This window comes from Phyllostomus discolor, chromosome 13, assembly GCF_004126475.2.
Source record: "Phyllostomus discolor isolate MPI-MPIP mPhyDis1 chromosome 13, mPhyDis1.pri.v3, whole genome shotgun sequence".
NCBI lineage: Eukaryota > Metazoa > Chordata > Mammalia > Chiroptera > Phyllostomidae > Phyllostomus > Phyllostomus discolor.
Window position 1 is genome coordinate 63,550,633 of NC_040915.2, and position 24,039 is coordinate 63,574,671.

Below are 24,039 nucleotides of genomic sequence, written 5' to 3' on the forward strand. Positions count from 1 at the left end.
CAGCAATGAGAGCGCGTCCATAAACCACGCGGGAGGGGACGCGAGGGGCAGGGGCTTGGCCCCGAAGGGGGCTGGGGGAGGGGTCAGCGGGAAAGGCGCGCAAAGGGAGAGCGAGGAAGGCTTGGGCTGCGGGGCTGCGCTGCTGGCGAGGCAGGGAGTTAAAATGAGTCAGGCCCAGGGCCTGGGAAATGGCACGCCGGCGCGCGCCCGCAGGTAAGTGTGGCACCAGGGACAAACAGACGTGGGCGCAGAGCCTGGCCTCGGCCAGGGGGATGTGGCTGTGGGCGGGCGTGTGGGGAGAGGCCTGAGGTCCGACCTGCCGCGACCTCCCCGCCCCGGCTCGCAGCCCCGGCCCCGCGCTGGGCGGGCCTGGTCCCCCGGCGGCACCTGCCTCCTCTCTGGGCCTCAGCATTCACTGGGGGCTCGTGCGGGAGCATTCCATTAATTAGTTATTCATTTAATTTAACTTCACATTTGGTCTCAATTAAGCTGAAAGTGTTCTTCCTTATAGATGTTACAATAGCACTTGTAATTAAAAAGCAATAACTCTTTGCATTTCTCCTTTAGCGATCCGTTGGGAGGCTGCGTGAGAGCGGAAGCGGGGGCGGAAAACAGCCACCGGGAGGGAGGGAAAGCGGCTCTCCGCGGGTCTGAGCGCTCGGAGGCCGCCGCCGCACTGCGGGCGGGGGACGGAAATTTTTAACGCGTCCTGAGTGTCAGGGTGGGAACCCTGAGGACCGGGGGCGACGCTGGAGAGGAAGGGGCGGCCTGGGTATAGGAAGGAGCGGGCGAGGGAGCCGACGGAAGACGGAGGGTGGAAGGAGGCAATCCTTAGGGAAGGGAGGTGGGGCTGAAGGCTGCCCCTCCCCCAAGCGGTCACTTCCCCGTTCCCGGAGCCAGTGAATACGTCATCTTACACAGCAGATGTGACTGAGGACCTGAGGACTTTGGGATGGCCGGGGGAGGCGGGGGCGGGGCATCCTGGATTATCAGGGTGAGCTCAAGGTAATCACACAGTGCCTTAGAAATCAAACAGGGAGGCAAAAGGGTCAGGTGTCAGATAAGAAGATGCTGGCTTTGAAGACACAGGAAGTGCACGCTGGACAAGGGGTGTGGGCGCCTCCGGGAGCTAGGAAAGACACCAGGACGCACCACAAGAACCCCCAGAACCTTTGCTTGAGCCTCGTGGAACCCATTTCCTATTTCTGACCTGCAGAGCTGTAAGATAATGCGCGTGTGTTGTTCTAAACCACTGAGATTGCTGTAATCTGTCACAGCAGCTGGAGGAAACTAGGGCCTGCTGTCAGCGTAAAGCTGGGCAACAGTTTGAAGACAGGAAACCAAAGACGTCCCCAGAGACTAAAAATCAGTGAAGAAGATGTCCAGGGGGCATTGAGGCAGCTCATACCTGCTACACTTGTCCCAACTCAAGAGCCCTCTGAAGGCGAGAACCCTGCTAAGTGCACATCCGTTACCGTTACTGTTACCACACAGGACAAGGGAAACTGGGAAAACGAACTTCATCATTCCATCCACGTGTTTGGGCACTGGTTTGGGTCCTGCTGCCATTTGTCAGGTCCCAGGAAACTGAGACAAGGTTGCATGTTGGGGTGGGGATCAGAGTAGGGGACTTGGAAACTTTTTATTCCCTTTTAACAGCAGCTGCCATGACCTGTTAGAGACACAGAGCAAGAAACACACACATTCGTGGCTTGTGACTTTGAGTCTTCCATTGGCACCTCTGAAAACCAGCAAGTATCAAACTGTGCGGGTAGACAGTGCTTGAGAGAGATCAGTGTCAGTCCTCTTTAAAAACTCATTCTAGGGGCTACCCGGTTGTTCAGTGTCACTAAGCAAGAAGCGGGCCAAAGCCCAACAGAGCAAAGACCCACCAAAACCACAGATGACCCATGAACTTGTCTCCGAGGCACGTGACTGCTTTGCCCAAGTTCCTGGCCGATCACTGAAGTTCTGGGTTTTCCACTAGGCTCAGTGGCCTCTCCTCAGTATTTCTATCAACTGGATTTGCAACACCTGACCCTGGCCCTCCTTTTTCTTCTGGGTTTTCATCTGATGGGGCGACACTGCGTATAGTCATTAAGAGCTTCACTGGGGCCACACTGCCTGACTCCAGATTCTGACTCCAGTCTACCCCTTTGCTGAGTGACCTCAAGCAAATCACCCACCACTCTGCTCCTGCCCCCGCCTGTGAAGTGGGGACATTAAGAGCAACCGCTTCAGAGGGCTGCTGTGAGGGTCACAACTACTTAAAAAGCGCTTAGAAAAATCTGCAGCACGTGTTTGTTCAATATAATAAAAACTGTGATTTCAGGATGTGAAAAATGGAATATTCCCAAATATTGAGATGGAAATACAGACCAAAGATTGAACTCCATGAACTATGAAACCTCCTCCAATGCTGAGTTTTATGTCCCTCCGAGGATAATCAGCATTTTCGAGATATAATAATTCATTCCCCTGTGGCTCTGGTTCCCACATCTGGAAACTTGCTCCTCCAAATACTTGAAGGTTTAAGCCAAGAAGTTATTAAATGTTTAGGAATTCTGTAACAAAACTTTCACCATTTTTTTTGGATATGGGTTAGGAAAGTGGTGGGTACAAATAGCTAAGAAATACTATTAACCAATGTAAAAATAAGGCATTGTCTGAAATCCCAAAATGATGTTTAAACTGTCTTGAGAAATGAGGTATCAAGAATACTGGTGTCAAGTTTGAGCCCCTCTACTAACTAGCTGTGAAACCTTAACAAATTCAAAACCCCGGTATCTCACTGCCTGTGTCTCATCTGTCGAACAACCAGGGAAGGTTCCTTTATCCAGGGAGTTAAAATCAGCGGAAGCTGCAGGGAGTGCGTGGCAGGCAATGGAAATGTCTGCCACAGAGGCGAAGAGTAACAGAACACTGGTCCAAAAACTGTGATGAATTGTTTATTAACTGTCCGATATCGTGCATCAATAAAGTTAGCTTCACTTTCTTTTTTTTTTTTTTTATGAGAAATTTAAGGAGCTTGTCAAAAAATTACCCAGTGTGCTTTCCCTGGATTGAGGCTTGTAAAACGCAGCACAGCGCCGCCTAGTGGATAGGACAAATGTGGGCGCCGCGCGGGGGAGAGGGATGTCCTGCTGATTTAGCTTTTGCCAGCATGCAGTTTTAGAAGGCTCTGAAATACAGCCCGTTTACTTACACGGAGGCCTTGCTTTATTCTCCCTCTCCACCCCTAAAGAGTAGGCGTTACCACAGTCTCTTTGCCATAGGATCCGTCTGGGTAGGGAACAGCATAGCACCGCCTGATCAAACAATGGTGAATGGGGGCACTAAGATGATTTGTTTCTACTGAAGGGCCGGCCTCCGGGAAGGCCATGTGCACAAGAGGAGCCCTATTGGACGTTGGCTAGGGGGTGCCCCTGCAGAACTCTCGGGGAAAGCCATTTTGTGCCCCAGCAGCCTTTTGCTTCCTCCCCCAGCCCCGCGGGGTTTGGGGCGGTTGAATGTGGTGGCTTTGAGTGTGAAGGCAGAAGGTAACCTATCCCCCTTTCCACCGCGGCTGGTAGTCACAGACAGGCTCTGTATAGAAGGCGGCTGAGCTAAAAATACCCTTGGTTCCAAGTATGATTTTTGCCCTCACACACGAGCCTGCCGCTTACATCTGTGGAAACATCAACAGAAGTCGGACGGCAGTGGTGTTGGGGAAGGAGTTTCGTTTTCAACCTTAACACAGTTTTCTCCACCGAAGCAGCCGCCCCCCGCCCCCAACTTGGTTGCCATTGTCCATTAATCTAACCCTTGGACATCTTTGTTGGGGAATAAAAAAGATGAACTCATGGTCAGAAACCTGTAAGAGTTTTCCCAGATTTGCTTCTTCAGCAAGTCTGTCAGGAGAAGGTGACGAGTGGCAGCCTGTGCTTTGTTAGGAGTCACTGGGCCGGCTCCACAGTGGCAAGGACAGCCAGGACCTGGGGGCCTCAGTGCCCGGAGCCCAGGCGAGAAGCGACAGCATGCCTCACTCCTCGCCCCACCGCCCTCCGCATTTCAGCATCCTCCTTTCTTCCTCAGATCTGCTGCAGTGGGGGGGAGCTCTTTCTCTTCTTAGCTAAGGGCTCCAGGCAAGATTGGAAAACCATTTCCTTTGAAGCCTTCTGTGACAGAGCCTTTCCTGCGAAGTTTTTCCAGACTGAGTGAGACGGGGTTCAAGGGTAGGCGGGGATCATCGCAGCCGGCCCTCCCCGGCCCAGGACTCCCCAGTCACCAGTTTGCTCCACTTTCAGCTCAGAGCTTAACCCCGCTGTGTCTGCAATGACAACAGGGCCCGGGAGAGACGGCAGAGGAGAAGGGGCCCCAGTTCCCTCGCACTCTCCTTTGGTGGATGCCTTCCCTGCAGGAGAAGACAGGCCCTGCCGGCTGCCCAGCTGGTGTGCCCGCTGGCTGTGCTGGGAAGCTCGGGCAGGTCAGCAAGTCTCTTTAAAACGGTATTTTTTCTCCTTTAAAACGGGAATGGTAAGAGATTGTTGTAAACACTGAGTACATTCAGTTTCAAGGGGACTAGTGGGCTGCTGACAGAACAGCATGTACTTACTCAGTCAGAGCTCTCTTTCCAGCTTGTTTTCTGGCTCTTAATCTGAAGCCAGGAGATCCTTCTTCAGACAGCTCCGGAGAGGCAGGATGAGGCTGCCAAGGGGAGCTGGCCCCTCTGCGTGGCGACACATGTCACCTGGCCTAGGATCTCCGACTGGCACAAAGTTATATCTAGTCCTGGTGTTACAGAACAAACAAGGGGGGGGGGCCTGAGATGATATACTATTATTGAAAGAAGCCCCCAGGTCCGTTATGTCCGCCGCCAGAGGAAAGACGTCTCTCAATGCCAGACATTTGTGAAAAGGAAAGGAATGTTTATTTAATGCTATACTAACTTAAAGTAGTGACCTAATGTCTTTATTAAAAATTCTAAAGTCCCTTAAAACACCCACAAACAGACACAGTCCTTCTTTCCTTCCCCCTTTGCCCAGTCCAGAGTACCGTATCTCAGGAAAGGAAATAGAAGTCCATGGCTCAGGCAGTCCTCTGGTTCTTCCCAGTTAGTACTCCCTCTTGACTGGGAGACCTCCCTCAGTTCCCGGCACCCTCAGCTGAATCGCTGGGATCTCTGCTAAAGCCAGGTGGTGGTTCCCCCTTCTAAAGCTGTGGGGGTCCCCACTCTGGCAAAGGCACGTGGTCCTCTCTCCCAGGGCCACGGGGGTCCCCACTCAGCCAAAACTGCATGCTTCTCCCCCGCTACAAAGCTGTGGGAAGGGGGAGTCCCCACTCCGCCAAAGCCACGTGGTTCTCCCCTCCGTGGCTGCCGTGTCTGGGTTTAAATCCCCTGCGCCAATCTTCCTCTGCAGCCCCATTTCTGACTCCTCCTACACTTGGGCACACTTGCCCTCAATCTGCTGTCTTCTCCAGCTTTTCTGGTCGCCATCGTGGGTCTGGGCAGGTGTCACCCCATGTCATGGAGCCAATCTTCTCCGAGCTCCCACGCAGGTGCTGTAACTTGGGGGACCTTGCCCCCCAGTCCCATCTTGGGGGGAGGTCCCTTTCCATCCCCCTGGCCTAGAGCATGGCCATAGCTATTCAGCATATCTAAGTGACCAGCCAAAGGCTATAGGTATGCTAAATGACCATGCCATGGATTAGCTGCAAAGCTGCCCTGCATGTTCTTGCTCTGTGTGCTCCTTCCCCCAACTCACACCTGTGGGGGAAGGGGTGAAGACATCTTAAAATCTGCTGGACACCTTGAGTTCGGGACCCCATTTCAAATGCTCATTTGGGGTCCTCCCCCTTGGCTGCACCCTGTAACACTGGGAACACACATTCCTCATCAGCTTTGGAGAAAGGGCTACTTTCGAGATGAAAGAGATGACCATAACCCCAAATGGACTCCTATGGTAATTAAATAAGACACAGCGAGGCCACCAAATCCTGGAAGGAAAAGACTCCAGAGATATATAGCAGCAAGACAAACAATCAGCTCTTCCTCACTCTTTCACGAACCCTGAAATACATGAATATTAGACTCAGAAAGCTGTGGCCATGAGTCTGATGTGTGAGCCGGGCCTCTGGCGGCGTGTCCTGTGTTGTTAGAGCTGGGGGTGTGTGTCCTGTGTTGTTAGAGCTGGGGGGGCACCCTCAGAAAGGCCTGCACCCTGATACACACAGTGAGTGGTCAGCAACCAGCACCTGAGTAAGTCTTCCACCTCATCACATTAAAACGACCTTTCCTTTCCAAATGACCCCACCCTTATAACTAAGAATTTTATGAATTATCAAAAGGACCAAATTCTTTCATTTATTGGACAGCAAAAGCCAGGTGCGCCTCTTCCCCAAATTCACACTTACTGGCATCTTGACTGAAAACCTCCTCTAAACAGCCCACTCACTGTTGCTAGCTCCCGCACGAAACAGGTGGAGACCACGAGGTATAGGTGCCGAGAAGAGCACAGTGTCCCTCTTAAGCTGGCCAGAATCTGCCTCCAAAGAGACAATTTTGTGACCACGTGTCTGGAAGACAGGACACCAGGAGTCTGTCTCAGCCATGAACGGGTGTCCCCTTGATCTTCAGCCACGAAGGCCGTGAAGACGAGGCCCCGGACAGTGCCACGCTGCTCAGCGACAACATCGAGTGAGGGCTTCCGTGAACGGCTCTCAGTAGGACCTCAGCGGTTTGGCGTAGATTGGCTCCAGGATGTGATTAGTTAGAACCAAGAAGAGGCCTCCAAGGAAGACAGCAGTGAGGAAGGCCAGCAGGACGTAGCGACCGATGAAGAAGGCATCCACGATCTGGAGAAGGAAACATGGACGAGGACATCACTATCGCTCCGGCACCCTGCCGCGCTCGCCTGCAGTCTGAGAGGAACGGGCCCAGGGTCTGCTCGTAGCTGTACCTCCCGGGAATGGCCGCCCTGGTCTCCTCTGTAAGTGGTTGGGCAGAACCTGTGCTTAACTGTCGGCACCAGAAGTGCAAGGTACAGAAAGAATGAAGTACAGGAAACAAAGGGCTGAGTTAGGAGATTCATAAACATGTGGAACGCCCTGGGTGAGTTCCTTTGTGTTCTGGAATTGTGTGTTATGTCATCTGAAAGCATTCCCGAGAAACTGGCTTGATCTTGGAAAAGCTCCTTTCTGTTGTTAGCTTTTTATCGTGGAGAATTTTAAACACACCTAAAAATACAATACTGTAATAAACCCCGTGTACTCGAAATCCTAAGCCAAAAATCGTCAACCCATTGCCAATTCTGGAGGGTTCATTTTCAAAATGAAAAGGCAGCTTTTCAGAAATCATGAGAAGAGTTCTGAACCCTAACATTCGTCACCCAGCATTCCGAGGGTTAGGGGAAATGGCCATTTGCCTGAGATACTGAAACGCTACGGGAAAAGCAACCCCTTCTCGGGTGGGTCCCTGGTGACTGGGTTCTCCCACAGAGGCGGCGGGCTGCCCCTTCATTCTGAGGGCTTCCTCCGCTGTGCACAGGCTTTTTGGTTGGATGTGGTCCCAGTTGTTTACTTTTTCCTTTGTTTCCCCGGCCCTAGGAGACGTATTGGCAAAAATAAGAGATGTCTGAGATTTTACCGTCCGTGTTTTCTTCTAGGGTTTTTACAGTTTTGTGAATTTCATTTAAGTCTTTTATCCATTTTGAATTTATTCTTGTGGATGGTGTAAGTTGATGGTCTAGTTTCATTCTTTTGCATGTACCTGTCCAGTTTTCCCAGCACCATTTATTGAAGAGACTGTCTTTACCCTGTTGTATGTTCTTGCCTCTGGGTCAAGTATTAATGGACCATAAAAGCACGGCTTTACTTCTGGGCTTTCACTGATCTATATGCCTGTTCCAATGCCAGTGCCAGGCTGTTCTGATTACAGTGGCCTTATAGTATAGTTTGATATCAAGCAGGGTGATACCGCCTACTTTGTTCTTCTTTCTCAAGATTCCTGAGGCTATTCAGGGTCTTCTGTGGCTCTGTATAGCTTTTTGGAATATTTGTTCTATATCTGTGAAATACTGGTATTTTAATAGGAATTCAATCGAATCCATAGATTTCTTTGTACAACTCAACACCAAGAAGACAAACAACCCTACTAAAAAATGGGCAAAGGACCTGAATAAACACTTCTCCAAGGAGGAAATTCAGATGGCCAATAGACATATAAAAATATCCTCAGTGTCACTAATCACCAGAGAAAAGCAAATGAAAACCACAATGAAATGTCACCTCACACCTGTCAGGATGGCATTGTCGGTAAATCAACAAACAGCAAGTGCTGGCGAGGGCGTGGTGGAGAGGGGGCGCCCCGTGCACTGCCGGTGGGAATGCAGCCTGGTGCAGCCTCTGTGGAGAGTGTCCTCAGGAAGTTAAAAATGGAACTACCTTTGACCCAGTGACCCTACTTCTGGGAGCATATCTGAAGAAACCCGAAACACTAATTTGAAAGAATATGTGCACCCCTGTGTTCACCGCAGTGTTATTTACAACAGCCAGGATCTGCCTATTATGCCCATCAGTAGATGAGTGGATAAAAAAGCTGTGGTCCATTGACAGAAGGAATAATACTCAACCATAAAAAAGAAGGCAATCTTACCAGAAGACCCTGAATGGATGGATGGACCTGGAGAATATTATGCAAAGTGAAATAAGCCAGTCAGGGAAAGACAAACACCATATGATTTCACTTGTATGTGGAACTCGATAAACAAAATAATTTAAGAAACAAGACAGAAACAGAAGCATAGATACACAGAACAGACCGATAGACTGGGAGCTGTCAGTTTGAGGGGTGAAGAAAGGTGATGGGATTAAATGTGTGTTTGTGTGTGTGTGTAAATACATGACACACGGACACAGACCACAGTGTGGCAATCACCAGGGAAGGGGGTGGTGGCGGTGGAGAGGGGCAAAGGGGGGAGAAGAGGGTCGGACAGCGACCTGTGGGAGGTGAGTGCGCAGTGCCGCATGCAGCGATGTTTTAGTGAGTTGTGCACTTGACACCTGTATGGTTTTATTAACCAATGTCACCCTGATAAATTCAATAAAAGTAAATTAAAAATAAAACAGTAAGGGGCCCAAATCACACAGTTGGCTGCCTGTGGACCCATCACACGTGAGGCCCCAGAGCTGTTAGTCTCCGCTGACCAAGACCTGGGGTCAGTGCTGGGTCGCCCTCCCGTCTGCTGCCTGCCGCAGAGCTCGGCTTGCTCCAGGTCCACGGGGTGGCGCTCAGGTTTGGGCAGGACATTTACTCTGCGGACCCAGTGGGGCAGCTACACAAACCAGTGGGCTGGGGTACTTCACGGCTTTGAGAAGCTTTGGAAACCCAGTCCCCAGGAGAGAATCCAACACTTGAAAGGTGGCTGTGGCAGACGGGAGAATGGTACGAGAAGGCCCACATTTTAATCCTCCGAAACTGTGAATGTAGATTGCATGGTGAAGCAGAATTAAGGTTGTAAATGGAACTAAGCTTGCTAATTAGCGGAACTTAGCAGAACCCAGGCAGCCTGTGGAATCTTCAAAGCAGAGAGGGAAGCAGAGTCCGAAGGTGGGGCAAGGGGACCCCCAGCCAAGGGGGGTCCCTGGAAGCTGGAAAGGGCAAGAAAACAGATTTTCCCCTAGATCCTCCGGAAAGGGATTCAGCCCTTCCAAGCCCTCGGGTTTAGCCCAGGGAGACTGATTTTGGACTTCTAGTTCAGTTTTAAGATAATGCGCGTTCATGCAATTTGTTACAGTAGCAGTCGGAAGGTGGTAACGCAGGGGCAACACAGCAAGGACCTGTCAAGTCCAAATGCTGCTATGATCGCTGGGACCCAAAGACACCAAGAAGAAAGGGCTGCTCCAGAGACACCCCCACAGCCAACTTAGAACAAAGGTCAGTTTGATCAAACAGCTTTAACATAACTTTGACCTTGGCTCCGGTACTGAACAAGTCTCCTGCGGGCTACATGTTTGCTCGTTCGACACGTTTCACTTTTTAATTAGCCAATTAGCAGGCCTTGGGTGCAGAAGGCCCAGGCCATGTATTATTGATAGGTATTGAGCCTGGCAGCTGCAGGGGCCAGTTCTCAAAACCTGAAAACGAGACTCCAGTCCTGCCAGCCACACTGATAACTGCCTTTTGCTCCAACCCCATCATTCCCCTCTCCTGGGTCTGAAACTCCCGGGACAGAGGACGGAGGGATGGACTTTAGAGCAGCGGGTCCTCTGTGCCTTCCGCCAGCACCACATCTGCAGCGATCCAGAAACACGGCAGCCTTCTTGGCTGTGCCCCCATTGAGACGGGGATGCTGGGGTGGGGGCCTGCCCCTCGCTCACCCACGGCACCCACACCGACAGTGGCTGGCGAATGCTGGCCAGAGGAACGCATGTGTGGAATGATTCCTTCCAAGGTGCACTATTATTTCCCCCGGAATTTTCTGAACAATTTTCTCCCTTTTGCCATGGTGAGTCCTAGACAGAGTTGCAAATAGGTGCCAATTTTAGATCAGAAGTTATGATTTTGTGCGCTATTGTCTGGTATCAAAGCTGTCACTTACGAACTCTCTGTGCTGGCCCCTAACAGTCCGTTGAGTCCCCAAAACAATGAAAGCTTTGAAGACACAGCCCAGCCTCAGTCCTTGCTCTCTTCCTAAATATGTCTGACTGGGGCGAGTAGCTCTTACCCCCTAGAGCTTCCGTGTTCTTATCTATAAAGGGGGGACAGCACTGGTCCCTACTCCATACTGCTTAGGGTCATCAGAGGCTTAACTGAGACAATGCAAACCTTGTGCCTACCACAGGACCTTGCACGCAATAATCCCTGAAAAAATGTCAGCTATTCTCATCATTCCAGCTGAAAAAGCTCAAGTGGAGGTTGGGAGGAAAGAAGCTGATGGAAGGAATAATGGCACAGAGGTCAACCCCATTATCAAGGTCACAGGGATCTGAGGCTAGCCGTGCAGGACAGAGCCACGCCAGTGAGGAAGGAGCCAGAACGAGCTTTGTTCAGACGGCTGAGGAGAGAGATGAACACAACTGGCCCAGAGAAGGGGCTCCGGCAGGCGCGGCCGGAGAGGAGGCCGCTGAGCGCTGCACGCGTCCTTACGCACAACTTATGCTTCCTAGAAGCCTTTTCCGTTCCTCACCGCTCTTCTCTATGAGAAATGCCTTCTCACATCAGAAATGGAAAATGTGCGCCCGTGGAGACAGAAAAGCGTGCGGCTCAGCACCCAGAGGGCACTGCGGCTTAGGGGCGGACCCAGTGCCCAGGCCCAGGCCCCGGAACGGGAGCACCTCAGTGTCCACCAGGCCTGCTCCTCCGCGGAGCTCGCTCCCCTCTCTCAGCCGCAGGACGAGGCGGGTTTTAGACACATCGCTCCTTCACCCTGATGGGCGTCCGAAAACGACCTAAATCCCCCCAACACCACCCTCCCCCCGCCCCCACCAGCTTTCATTGTCCTGGCTTTAGCTTCATAAATCTTCTCACACAGTTTGGCCACCCTGACATCAGGGACCATGGCGGGGCCGGAGTGAGGTCTAGGTCAAGGGAAAGAAGGGTTACACCTCGGGGGGCAAAATAAAACCAATCGGTGGTACCTTCACTTCGACCTCCGGGGCTGGGGTCTCCCCGGCTCGGGGGAGGAGCAGCAGCACAGCCGTGACGATCAGCGCCCCGAGGAAGACAAACAGGACGGAGAACCTGGGCCAGAGAGAGGGTGTCAGCGCGCTGTTTCCCGTCCCCTCCCTGCCCATTGGCGATGCCCAGGGCCCTGCTGTCTGCACTGGCCCCAGAAATGTAGACATGCTTCCCCCTTTGTCCCAAAGCCCTTCTTCCTAGGCAGGTGCCAGCGGGTGTATTCCCGTTTATTCCCAGTCACTCCAAAAACTCCTCTTAAGAGTGGAAATTGGTAGTTAGTCTTTTTGCCTCTGTACAGCCATAATCATGAGAACTCCCCCCCCCCCCCACTTCTGTGATTGTTTTTAGACCAGAACACCTCAGTAAATTCTGTAACTCGCGGCTCTATCCTGACACTGTCTGACCGGAGAGTGCGACACTACAGTGCTGTTCGAGTGGCTTGTGGCCTGTCTTCTGCAGTTGGGCTTCATGGAGAGCCAGCCATCACCGGGCAGGTCTTCTGCTTCCCTGGGCCCAGGGCCAGAGCCTCAAGGACTGGACCGAGCACTGGCCGCAGTCTGAACAATTGTGAAACTCACACACGTACAAAGCTAAGAAATCCAACAGGCAGTGAAAGCAGGTTTTCTTTTCAGCTCGTGTGCCCCCATCTCCTCTACAGTGAGAACTGACAAATACCACTTCCCTTCTCCTCCCGCCTCTGCTTCAGAGCCTGGGACACAGTGTGCATGAGGAGAGGTTACAGTGTGCCAGCGATTACAAAGAGGCCCTCTGAGTTCTAAACGTGTACTGAGTGTCAGCGATTTCGCTGCTGCTTGTTCTGCGGTGGACTCCAGGGGAGAGGAAGCCTTACCTGGCCGCTCCGGGGGCTCTGGAGAGCAGCACGCACAGCAGCAGCACCAGCACCCACAGCAGAGCCAAGGTGAACACGCCGGCCCCCACTCCCAGCACCGTGCCGGTCATCTGTGGAGGGAGGAGGCGTGAGCCCTGCATGCCGCTCAGCCCTGGGCCATGCAGCAGGACACTTGGCCCTGGGCACTACCTACCTTCTGCACCCTCTCGGGGTGTATAAGAAAGCAGTCAGCCAAATGCAGCAAGTGCAAACTCACTGTGAGGGATTTCTGATGATGGCTGTGCCAGATTTGGGGGCATGTCCAGCCTCAGAGACCTTAGCAGGATTTAGACATTTATTTTTTTAATATATTTTATTGATTATGCTATTAGAGTTGTCCCATTTTCCCCCCTTCACTCCCCTCTGTCCTGCACACCCCCTCCGACCCACATCCCCCCTTTTAGTTCATGTCCATGAGTCCTACATATGAGTTCTTTGGCTTCTACAAGTTTCCCATACTATTCTTGCCCTCCCCCTGTCTATTTTCTACCTACCATCTATGCTACTTACTCTCCGTACCTTTCCCCCCTCTCTTCCCCTCCCACTCCCCCTCTGATAACCCTCCATGTGATCTCCATTTCTGTGGTTCTGTTCCTATTCTAGTTGTTTGCTTGGTTTGCTTTTGTTTTAGGTGTAGTTGTTAATAACTGTGAGTTTGCTGTCATTTTACTGTTCATATTTTTTATCTTGTTTTCCTTAGATAAATCCCTTTAACATTTCATATAGTAAAGGGCTTGGTGATGATGAACTCTTTTAACTTGACCTTATCTGGGAAGCACTTTATCTGCCCTTCCATTCTAAATGAAAGCTTTGCTGGATAGAGCAATCTTGGATGCAGGTCCTTGCCTTTCATGACTTGGAATACTTCTTTCCGGCCCATTCTTGCCTGTAAGGTCTCTTTTGAGAAATCAGCTGACAGTCTGATGGGAACTCCTTTGTAGGTAACTGTCTCCTTTTCTCATGCTGCTTCTAGGATTCTCTCTTTCATTTTTACCTTGCCTAATGTAATTATGATGTGCCTTGGTGTGTTTCTTCTTGGGTCCAACTTCTTTGGGACTGTCTGAGCTTCCTGGACTTCCTGGAAGTCTATTTCCTTTGCCAAATTGGGGAAATTCTCCTTTATTATTTGTTCAAATAAGTTTTCCACTTGTTGCTCTTCCTCTTCTCCTTCTGGTACCCCTATAATTTGGATATTGGAACCTTTAAAGATGTCCTGGAGGTTCCTAAGCCTCTCCTCATTTTTTTGAGTTCTTGTTTCTTCATTCTTTTCTGGTTGGATGTTTCTTTCTTCCTTCTGGTCCACTCCATTGATTTGAGTCCCAGTTTCCTTCCCATCACTATTGGTTCCATATACATTTTCTTTTATTTCACTTAGTGTAGCCTTCATTTTTTCATCTGATTTGCAACCAAATTCAACCAATTCTGTGACCATCCTAATTACCTATGCTTCCGTCTTGGCTGGAAGCCCCTAAAATAATCAAGAATTAGACATTTAGAACCAAACCTTCCTTGCTGGTGAGGACGGAGAAGTTGTTCTCTGCTCTGGGTGGGTCATTCCAAATTTGCAATCTAGTTTGTTGTTCCTCAGCCCGCAGGAGGAAAGCTGAACTCTCCCTTGATACAAACCCCCATGGAGCGCTGTCAAAGGCACCAGGGCCCAAGGGAGCCACGGCCGATGTGGGAGCAGGAGCTTACCAGCTGGAGCTGGTAAGTCCCTGGTATGCCCTTTGACTCACCAGGCAATCACAGACAGAACTGCCCCACTTTGCCGATGAGTTTTTACTCACAAAAGGAAGCAAACACCTAAGTCCTTGAAGAAGTGGGGGGGGGGGCACCATTATTTCCGAGCAGTCCCTGTGTGCCGAGTGCCTTACAAATATCTCTCATTTAGTCTTGGCAATAAGCTTCTGAGGAAGGTATTACTAGATCACGTTACAGAATAGTAACTGGGGTGCAACAGGAGAGAGAGGCGTGAAGTCGGCCGGCTCACAACAGTGGAAAGCCACGGCTCTCTCACAGCCCGGGGACCAGAAGTCGGAAATCAAGTGCCATCCAGGCCTTGCTCCCACCAGAGGCTCTGAGGAGAATCCTTCCCGCCTCTTCCAGGTCCTCATGGCTCCTGGCACCCCTTGGCTTGTGGCCACATCCCTCCAATTTCTGCTGACTTCTCCTCTGCGTCTCTGTGTTTCACGAGGACACCTGCCAATGAATTAGGGGCTCCACCCAAATGACCCAATTTGATCTCACCTCAACGTCCTTCACCTTGATTACATCTGAAAAGACCCCTTTTCCAAATAAGGTCGCATTCCCAGGTTCTGGGGGTTAGAACGTGAACATATCTTTTGGGGAGCCACGATTCAACCCACCGTAGGGTAACACCACACTATCAGACCACCCCTGATTTTCCCTGACAGTATCAGAGGTAAATGGTAAGCAAAAGCTTCCTCCTCGGGGTGATGGTTTTCTTTACTCTGGTGGCTTACATACCACAAACGTCATTGTCTCTGAGAGGTCCAGTTATAAAGGCATTGGGAAGGAAGCCCTAAGCAAGAACCGCTGAAAAATAAAACCAAGTATGTATTCAATCCCCCTTTCTCAGTGCCCACCATGTGCAGCTCTGGGCTGCATGTTGGGCTCACAAGGTAAATGAGACGCCGTGTCTGACAGAAGCTCATGGCCTGTTGGAGGTCACGGTCATGTAAACAGCTGTGCACATCACCCTCTGAAATGCAGGAAAACACAGTGCGATGGGAACCCAGGTGGTGAGCAGGTGACCTGGCGTGGGCTCCTGTGGGACAGAACCAGTGCAGCCCGAGCAGAGCGTGACGGGAAGGATGGGTAGAGAGGGGGGCGGGGGGAGGGGGGGACTCCCGTTCCTTCTCAATGCAGCCTCCGTAAGGAGGTCTTCCCTGCCTGGCCTAAAGAAAGTGGCCCCCCAAAAGTTACTCCCCATCACTCCAGTTCCTTCAGAGCATACCTCACGGAGTGGAGTTCACACTTTGATTGATCTTTTACAGTTCATTTCCTGTCTCTCCAAATAGAACAGGAGACTCCACGAGGACAGACTGCATCTCTCTTACCACAGTACCCCAGTTCTTACCAGAGATTCTGTTCAGTAAAAATTTGTTGGGCCAATACATGAAGCAGTGCTGACAAGTCCTTCTCAGAAATCAAGTGAAGGGAAGGGGGAGTGGCAGGATCGGATCTGGTCTTAGAAAGACAACTGCGGCTTCCGGTCAGCCTGCTGTAGGAAAGAGGAGGGACAGCGCTCACAAGGAAAGTACCTCCCACCAAAACTAACGCAGAAAAATGCTTAATAAAGTAGAACAAAAAGAATGTAATACACAGGGGAGTTCAAAAGCAATAAAGAAAAACCTTTAAACGCTGTCAAAAGCAATGCCAACTCAAAGCCTGTGTGGCGAGCAGGAGCTGAGCCCAAAGGTCTTCGGGGCCACTGGAACCTGACACAGCCATACAGTGTCCCCTCCCGGCCGGGTGAGGTATCAGACCCGCGATCCGGAGAACAGCAACTGAGCACGAGGCATAAAGAGAGGCCATGAAAGGCCTCACCTGTGTTTGAAACAGGGACTAAGTTTGCCGCCGACTTGGGGGAAAGCTGGCCAAGTGCCTGAGGCCATGGATAAAAGAGGACACCCCAGGAGAATCTGAATTCCAATCCTACGTCACATGAGGTGTGGGGATCAAGTCACACCGCTGGTATGATGTGGAATCCCAAGGAGCAAATTCAGCATGAAAACCAGCCTAAGAGTGAGAAGCCCACGGGGTCCCAGCAGAGGCCCACCGAGACCCCTCTGCAGGGACACACCGCGGTCAGCATGACGGCTCCCCCACGGGTGAGTGTAAAACGGAGATGCTTTCCGACACGCAAAGGCTGAAATGGAGTTCACCTCTCGTAGACAGATACATTTCACTTGCAAGAAGGAAAATGCACCAAGAAAGGTGATACATAAGGAGGAATGGTGGAGAAAATAGGAAATGCTGACAGTAAAGTTTCTGTAATGCTAAGTAAGGACTAATTTTTTTTTAGTTTAAAACAAGATAGAACTAAAATGTTTGCCGACAGTTATATGGAAGATGAGAAAGGGTAGTTCTGAGTTAAATCATTATTACCTTTGGTTATTTTTTTCTCTCTGGAGGAGAGAATTAACTCTCTCTGGAGGAGGGAGTTAATGATTACCTGTTGGCTTTGTTAAGGAAAATATACATGTTCTAAAAACATATAGCTAAACACCAAAGATGGTACATTTAATGTTATGTGTTTATTGCCACAATTAAAAAAACAAGCAAAACAAAATAAAAAATAACCTGGGGAAGCAATATTAGTATCAGGCAAAAGAGAATGTAAAGTTTGGAAGAAATTAATAAAGAATAAAGTTTTGGGAAAAAATTAATAAAGAGTCACAAAAAGAATAATTTACCAACAAGATACAACACAAAATATATAAGGCCAAAAACTGAATTACTGCAATAAATGGACGAGCCCCCAAATTTAGTGGGAGATTTTAATATACCTCTCTCAGAAACTGACAGATCAAGCAGATAAAAAGTAAGAATAAACATTTCACAGAGAAGATTCACAAATGGGCAGTAAATATGTGAAAAGGTGCTCAACCTTATTAGTCACCAGGCAATCACAATGGAGTACCCCTACACACCCGCCAGAATGGCTAAAACGAAAATGACAGACCCCACCACATGTTGCCAAAAGTGTGGGTGAGCGTGAACTGTCACAGCCGCTTTGAAGGCTGCATCTGACAAAGCTGACGCTACCCGTGTCCACAGTCCCGGACCCGGCTCCTCTGTTCCTGGGTGCGTTCCCAGCAGAAGTGCACATGCAAGTTCACTAACACATGCACAGAGTCCAGTGCAGCCCTATCTGAAATAGCTAAAAATGGAAACCACCCAAATATTCATCAACCAAATGGATAGAGTGTGGTATACATACAATCTACTCATTCATACATGGAACAGCATAAAGCAATGAGAATGGCCAAACTACGACTATGCCCAGAAACAGGATGAGGTTCATAGATATTGACTGAAAAAGAGCTAGAGGCACAAGAGTTTGCACTGTGTAATTCCATGGACATCATGTTCAAAAACAAGTCAAACTAATTTTGAGGTTAGAAGTCAGGAGTATGGTTGGTTACCTTGTACAAAGTAGTGAGTCGGGAAACAGGAGAGGATCCTGGGGGGCCTACAATTTTGTTTCTTTCTTTTTTAAAAAAATATTTTATTTATTATTTTTAGAGAGGGAAGGGAGGGACTAAGAGAGCGAGAGAGAAACATCAATGTGCGGTTGCTGGGGGTCATGGCCTGCAACCCAGGCATGTACCCTGACTGGGAATCGAACTTGTGACACTTTGGTTCGCAGCCTGTGCTCAATCCACTGAGCTACGCCAGCCAGGGCTTACAATTTTGTTTCTTGATTTAGGTGTTGGTTACATGGCTTTGTTACTGCCATTAAATTGTATCTGATTTGTATATTTTCTGTGTGTGTGTTACATTTCACTAAAAATTTTATCATAAAAAGTTTCCTTTGAAGAAAGAGTCTGGAGAGGCCTATGAGCCCCATGTAGTATATGGACCTGGTTTGGGTCCCGACTCAAACCAACCGGCTGTGCAAAACCTTGGGTGAGGTAGCTGGGGGATCTGCACAGAACAGTATCTGGATATTGGATATTAGGGAATTGCTTGTTTATTTTTTTAAGTGAAAAATGTTTATTTTAACACAGAGAACAGAAAATAATGTCTAGAAACTTGATAGTTATCTGGGGAAGATGAGGTGAAGGGAAACTAGTGTCAAGACTGGTCATGAGTTAACTTGAAACTAACTGCTAAGTGTTTGCTATATGTCGTTTTCCACACTTTTGAATATATTTGAAACTTTCATAATAAAAGATGTGTATATGAATATGTATATATGTATAAATAGGAAAAAATCCAACAAAAGATGCGTAAGATTTTTATGGCAGAAATTATAAAATTTTATTCAAATATATTTTTTAAAGACCTTATTAGAAAAATATCACCGACCCAAACAGAGAAATAACCCATGTCCCTATGTGGAATGGTCCAACTTTAACTGGTCTTTATTTTCCTTAGTCTATCAATTCAATGCCATTCTAACCCAAAATCTCAAAATAATTTTTTTTGTGTGGAACTTGAAAACTGATCCTAAATTCATATGGAAAAGCAAAAGCCCAAGAATAGCAAAAACAATTTTAAGAACTAGGATGGAAACTTGCCTTTCTTGTTACCAACTGCCACAAGACACATTATAAAACCAAGGTAATTAAAACAGTGTGACAGTGGCATAAAGACACTGGGACCAGCAGGATGGAACAGAGCGCCCAGAAACTGGGCCATGCATTTATGAGAGCTCTGCACAGGACGGAGCCGGCTTTGTGCTTCAGTGGATTTCATAGACGGTGTGCGGACAAATGATTATCCGATCAGAAAATAATAAAATTAGATCTCTATATCATACACGGAAACCAATTTTAAATGGAAAGCAATTCATTATAAAACAGCATATGCCTAACGATACAAATGCTCGGGCTGACTACACTAGAATACATAATGAAGTATAGCAGTCAGATGCCTGCACCTAAACTTAGCACCACCAGGAACGCGGAAGCTACAGAATGTGAACTGGTGCAGGTGCACTGGGTGGCAACGCAAATACCACGAGCTGGGCTGCCTTCAGTTACGGGATTTTTCTAGGGTGATGAACAACTCTTGTTCAAGTTCCAAACCACAAATAAGAATAATTTCCCCTTGATTTACATTGGAGTTGCATTCCTGGAAATTTTAACTATATTCAACTGTGCCAAAAATGACATTATGTTTATACAAAAAAAATAAAGTTAGATTCTAGGTTCAGATTATAACTGAGTGTCCTGTGGGACACAGAAGTTTGTACAGGGTGCAGGACACCTCGTCACTGTGAGGGGCTGTCCCTGCACTGCAGAACACCTGCCGTCTCCAGCCCTGCTCTGCAGACCCCGGAGGATGCCCTCATAAATTCCACAATGACCAAGGGGCAGTACCAACCCCTTGGAGAACCACTGCTCTAGAAAAACTCCTGCACAAAGAGACATGGACAAGGAGGTCAGTTTATAATAGCAAAACACCTGGAAAAACCTAAATGTCCATCAAGAAGAGAATGGATGCAATATTACCTACTCACAATCATCACAAAATGAACAAACTCAGTCTATCTGTACTGACGATACAAACACACCTCAGAAATAACGTTGAGTGACAAAAGCAAGTTGCAAAATGAAGGCCATAATATAATAATACTTGTATTTTTAAAATTTACAAACACTTAATAGAAATATATATCGTTTATGACGTATATATACACAAACATAGGCATGAATAATGCATAGCAATTTCAGAAGAGTGTTTGCCTCCGGGTAGGAGAAAGGAAGGGGTATGCGGTCAGGAAGGAAATCAAAAGGGATCTGAACTAAATCTGTGACATTTGATTAAAAAAAAAAACAACCTTGAACAGCTGTGCCAAAATGTTAATGTTTGTTAATCTAGTTTATAGGGCATAGGCATTTTTTATACTTGTCAGTGTAATATTTACTATTTTTATAGTTTTCAGTTAATTTTTAAAAAGGTAACTGGTGGCAAGATACATATGAATTGAGATCACAGCAAAAGAAACCATCGATGCAACGAAAAGACAACCCATAGAATGGGAGAACGTATTTGCCAATGATATATCTGATAAGGACTTAGTATCTAAAATTTGTAAAGAACTCATGCAACTCAACATGAAAAAAATTCAACTAAAAAATGGACAAAGGACCTGAATAGACATTTCTCCAAAGAGGGCATACAGATGGCCAACAGACTTATGAAAAGATGCTCAATGTCACTAATTATCAGAGAGATGCAAATTAAAACCATAGTGAGCTATCACCTCACACCTGTCAGGATGGCTGTCATCAGTAAATCAACAAACAAGTGCTGGTGAGGATGTGAGAAAAGGGGACCCTTGTGTAGTGCACTGTTGGTGGGAATGCAGCTTGGTGCAGCCACTGTGGAAAACAGTATGGAGTTAACTAAAAAAATTAAACATGGAACTGCCTTATGACCCAGCAATTCCACTTCTGAATATATATTCGAAGAAACCCAAAATGCTAACTTGAAAGAATACATACACGCACCCCTGTGTTCACTGCAGTGTTATTTATTCCAAGCTCTGGAAGCAGCCCATCAATGGACAAGTGGATAAAAAAAGTGATGGTGCATATATGCAATGGAACATTACTTGGCCATCAAAAAGAGCAAAATCTTACCATTTGCAACAGCATAAATGGACCTAGAGGATATTATGCTAAGTGAGATAAGCGAGTCAGAGAAAGACAAATAACATATGGTTTCACTTATATGTGGAATCTAAAGAACCATATAAACAAACAAAACAGAAACTGACTCATAGATACAAAGATCAGAATGATGGTTGCCAGAGGGGACAGGGTTTGGGGGACTGGATGAAAAAAGGTGAAGGATTTAAGAAGTACAGACCGGCAATTACAAAACAGTCCCCGGGATGTGGGTGCAGCACAGGGGGTCTGGTCAGTAACACTGCAAGAGCTGGGGGTGGGGCCAGTGGGCACCGGAAATGTCGGGGGTGGGGGGGCAATTTGTAAAGTACAGGACTGTCTGACCTATGCTGTACACCTGAAAGTAATGCAAGAGAATATTGAATGTAAACTGTAATTGAATAAACTTTTTGAATTAAAAAAAAAGAGAAATGATACAGGTTTCCCGCTTGGTTGACGGAGCCGATGTTAGGGCCCTTAACAAGACAGCTAGTTTGGTCTAATTGCTGCTGTTTGGGATATTACACAAGTAACTTGTAATACTTGGACCAACTCTAGCACCTAGAATACAAGTCAAATGGTTGTTGAAGCTGGTCATTAGAAATACTGCCCTTCAGTCCTCCACAGAAACTTAAAACTTGGTGAGACATTAGATTCAGTATATGGTCTGGCTTTAAAGTAATGAGATGAATATCCCCAAGCTCTCATAAGAATGAACTTCAACACCTTAGAACTGAACTGTAAGAGTGAGAAGGAAGGGCTGGGTACAGTATAGAGTGCTACTGTGGGGAAGGAGCAAACGCCCAGTGATTTCATCTTGTGAATTCAGTGCGATTGTAATGTTAATAATACTCCTATTATTTCCCCGCCCTGGAATAGCTAAATTATTGAGGAAATTTTGATTAAAAAAATAAAAACAACAGTGTCGTTATGCAACGTCCAGGGCTTCTTTGAACCTTCCCTGAGAACTGATGGTTTAAACAACCTGGTTTCCAGAGTAAGTCCATTTACTGAATGTCTGTGGCATTTAAAACAGGTAGATTGGAGTTGGAACAAAATAATCTAAATCTCGACACCCTCTTCAGTAGCTGACAGGAAGAGCACATAAGGGGCCAATGTCTCCTCCCTGCACTCACGCTGTGAGAGGTCTTTCCTGGGAAGAGTTTACCCCAAACTTTTCTGTTGAGCATTCTTCAGGTAACAGTCGCTCCTGCGGCCCTTTCACCCAGCTCCGGGGAAAACTGGGAGTGGCCGCATCGCATCAAGGAGTGCCTTTCAGCTTTTGTCATGTCCCCCACACTTAAACTAATTACAATCCTGTGGCACACCCAAAAAATCTTAAAAAAAAATTTTTTTTGCTGATATGCCAGAAAAAGGTATAATTTTTATTCATTCATACTGGATGGCTATTGTTGTGTTGGCTGCTGTCATTTGTTTGTCATTCTAAGGAAAAAGAGGTCAGGGCCCCTGACTGAACAGTCCGGTAGTGCCTGTTTTAAAAATTCTTAAGGAAGGCCGGCTGCAAATCACTGCGTTAGGCTGACTGGCTCCTGCACACGTGTACCAGGCCTGCTGGATGGAAGACGCACTGCTCACCATCGCTCCCGCTAGAGAACACTAAAGGCCCTTGGTTACACGACGACTTACCACCGGTACAAACTCGGACTTTAAGGAGGGTGAGGCGACCTAGTGCTGCTGGGGTGGGGTAGGGGGTGGGGGAGAACAGATGTCTCACCCACTCCCTGACTTTCAAACGCCAGCCCACGAAGGCAGCAGAAAACAGTGGGTTAGGACGCTTAAGTGCCTTCTGGAGAATTCCTTTTCGTTTTCCGCTGTAGCTGTTCCAAACCTTAAAAAATAATTGGCGGCGCGGGGAAGGGGCTTCACACGTTATTTTCTACTTTAAACACTTCACTGTGGTTTGGATTTTAAAATAGTAGGATAATGCTTCTTCTACCTTTGTAACTAAGTAGAATGCAAGTCGTGGAGGGTGGGGAGGGAAACCAACGGTCAAGCCACCTAAATGCCCTCGGCGTGGCACCATCTCTTAATGAACTCACAGAAAAGGGGATCCGTGGATGCAAACCACGTCTCCCCGTCCCCTCTCCTGGGCAGTGTTGGTATGTGGCCGTCAGTGCCAGGCGATCCTTGTCGGTCACCGCATCGCCCAGGCCCGGGCACTCTGGGCTGCAGAGTGGACATGCCACTCTCTGGGACTCTGGCCTCTTCCAGGGCCTGTGCTGACTCCGTCCGGCCACAGGAGAACACTGCCCGGGTCTCACCTCCCTCTCTCCGCATCCCCACAGATCTCACTCCCTCTCCGGGTCCCAACTCTCTACCCCACCCCCACCTCCCGTGTCACTTTCACAAAGTTCACTCGCTATCCCCGGTATCTGGGATAGAGACTAAGGTTTGGGGTCGTAAGATATTGACTCAGTCGCCAACATTTCACTTTCTTAGATGGATGAAAAATAAAACATTCCCTCCTTCTCGGCTCGAAATTGTGTATTTACTGGTCCGCGGGTCTCGGGTCTGGAAGGGTACTCCTGGATGGTCTTAGGACCAGTGCCCCGCCTCCCGCCCCGCCTCTTCCAGCCTCCTCCGGCCGATCTCCCTCGGGCCGAGCTCCCTCGCGCCCAGAATCCGCCGTTCTCCCCTCCGCCGTCCTCTCCTCTGCAAGCGGCCCCACTCCTCACCTCCGTCCTTCCCGGGACCCCCTCCGGGGTGCCTACTCACACCTCGAGCTCCGGCTGGTTCCAGCCCACCAGGGCTTCGGTCTACTAGAACGAATCACAAGTGGGCTTTCATCCAGGCAGTTTTAGATCCGCTAATCAGCGTCGCTCTTTTAACCGCCAGTTTACCCCTATTTGCCTACGCCCACCGCGGCTCCAGGCAACGCTTTAGCCGCACCTCATTACAGCCTCTGATTGGTCAGAGCCCGCAGGTCGGCTTCGCGCACGCCCCGCCCGTTGTCAATCACACCATCCCCTAGGTAACCGCAGGTTCATTGGTCAGTCTAACCTGAGGGCGGGCTGTCGGACGGAAGACAGCTGATTTCCGGGTCTCCCTGTGGAGACAGCTGAGCCGTACCGGGATGCACGCGGTCTGGGCAACCCTTTCCCGTGAGG

General features: G+C 48.6%; 1 protein-coding gene across 1 annotated transcript; it reads right to left on the reverse strand.

The window, feature by feature from the left end:
* Nucleotides 1–2,046: 2,046 nt before the first annotated feature.
* Nucleotides 2,047–23,798, reverse strand: TMEM218 (transmembrane protein 218). The gene is made up of 5 exons (XM_036013773.1): nt 23,648–23,798; nt 12,507–12,616; nt 11,617–11,719; nt 5,847–6,834; nt 2,047–4,770 (listed from the first exon to the last, which is right to left on the reverse strand). The coding sequence occupies exons 2-4, from the start codon at nt 12,614–12,616 to the stop codon at nt 6,700–6,702; spliced, it is 348 nt and encodes a 115-aa protein (XP_035869666.1). The 5' UTR covers nt 23,648–23,798; the 3' UTR covers nt 2,047–4,770; nt 5,847–6,699.
* Nucleotides 23,799–24,039: the final 241 nt, after the last annotated feature.

Excerpts from the sequence above, each read along its gene's own strand:
- TMEM218 (XM_036013773.1), bottom strand. The coding sequence starts at position 12,616 with ATGACCGGCACGGTGCTGGGAGTGGGGGCCGGCGTGTTCACCTTGGCT. Across the intron at positions 11,720-12,506 it reads AGAGCCCCCGGAGCGGCCAG|GTTCTCCGTCCTGTTTGTCT; the intron begins GTAAGGCTTCCT and ends TCTCTGGCCCAG. Across the intron at positions 6,835-11,616 it reads CCCCGGAGGTCGAAGTGAAG|ATCGTGGATGCCTTCTTCAT; the intron begins GTACCACCGATT and ends TTCCTTCTCCAG.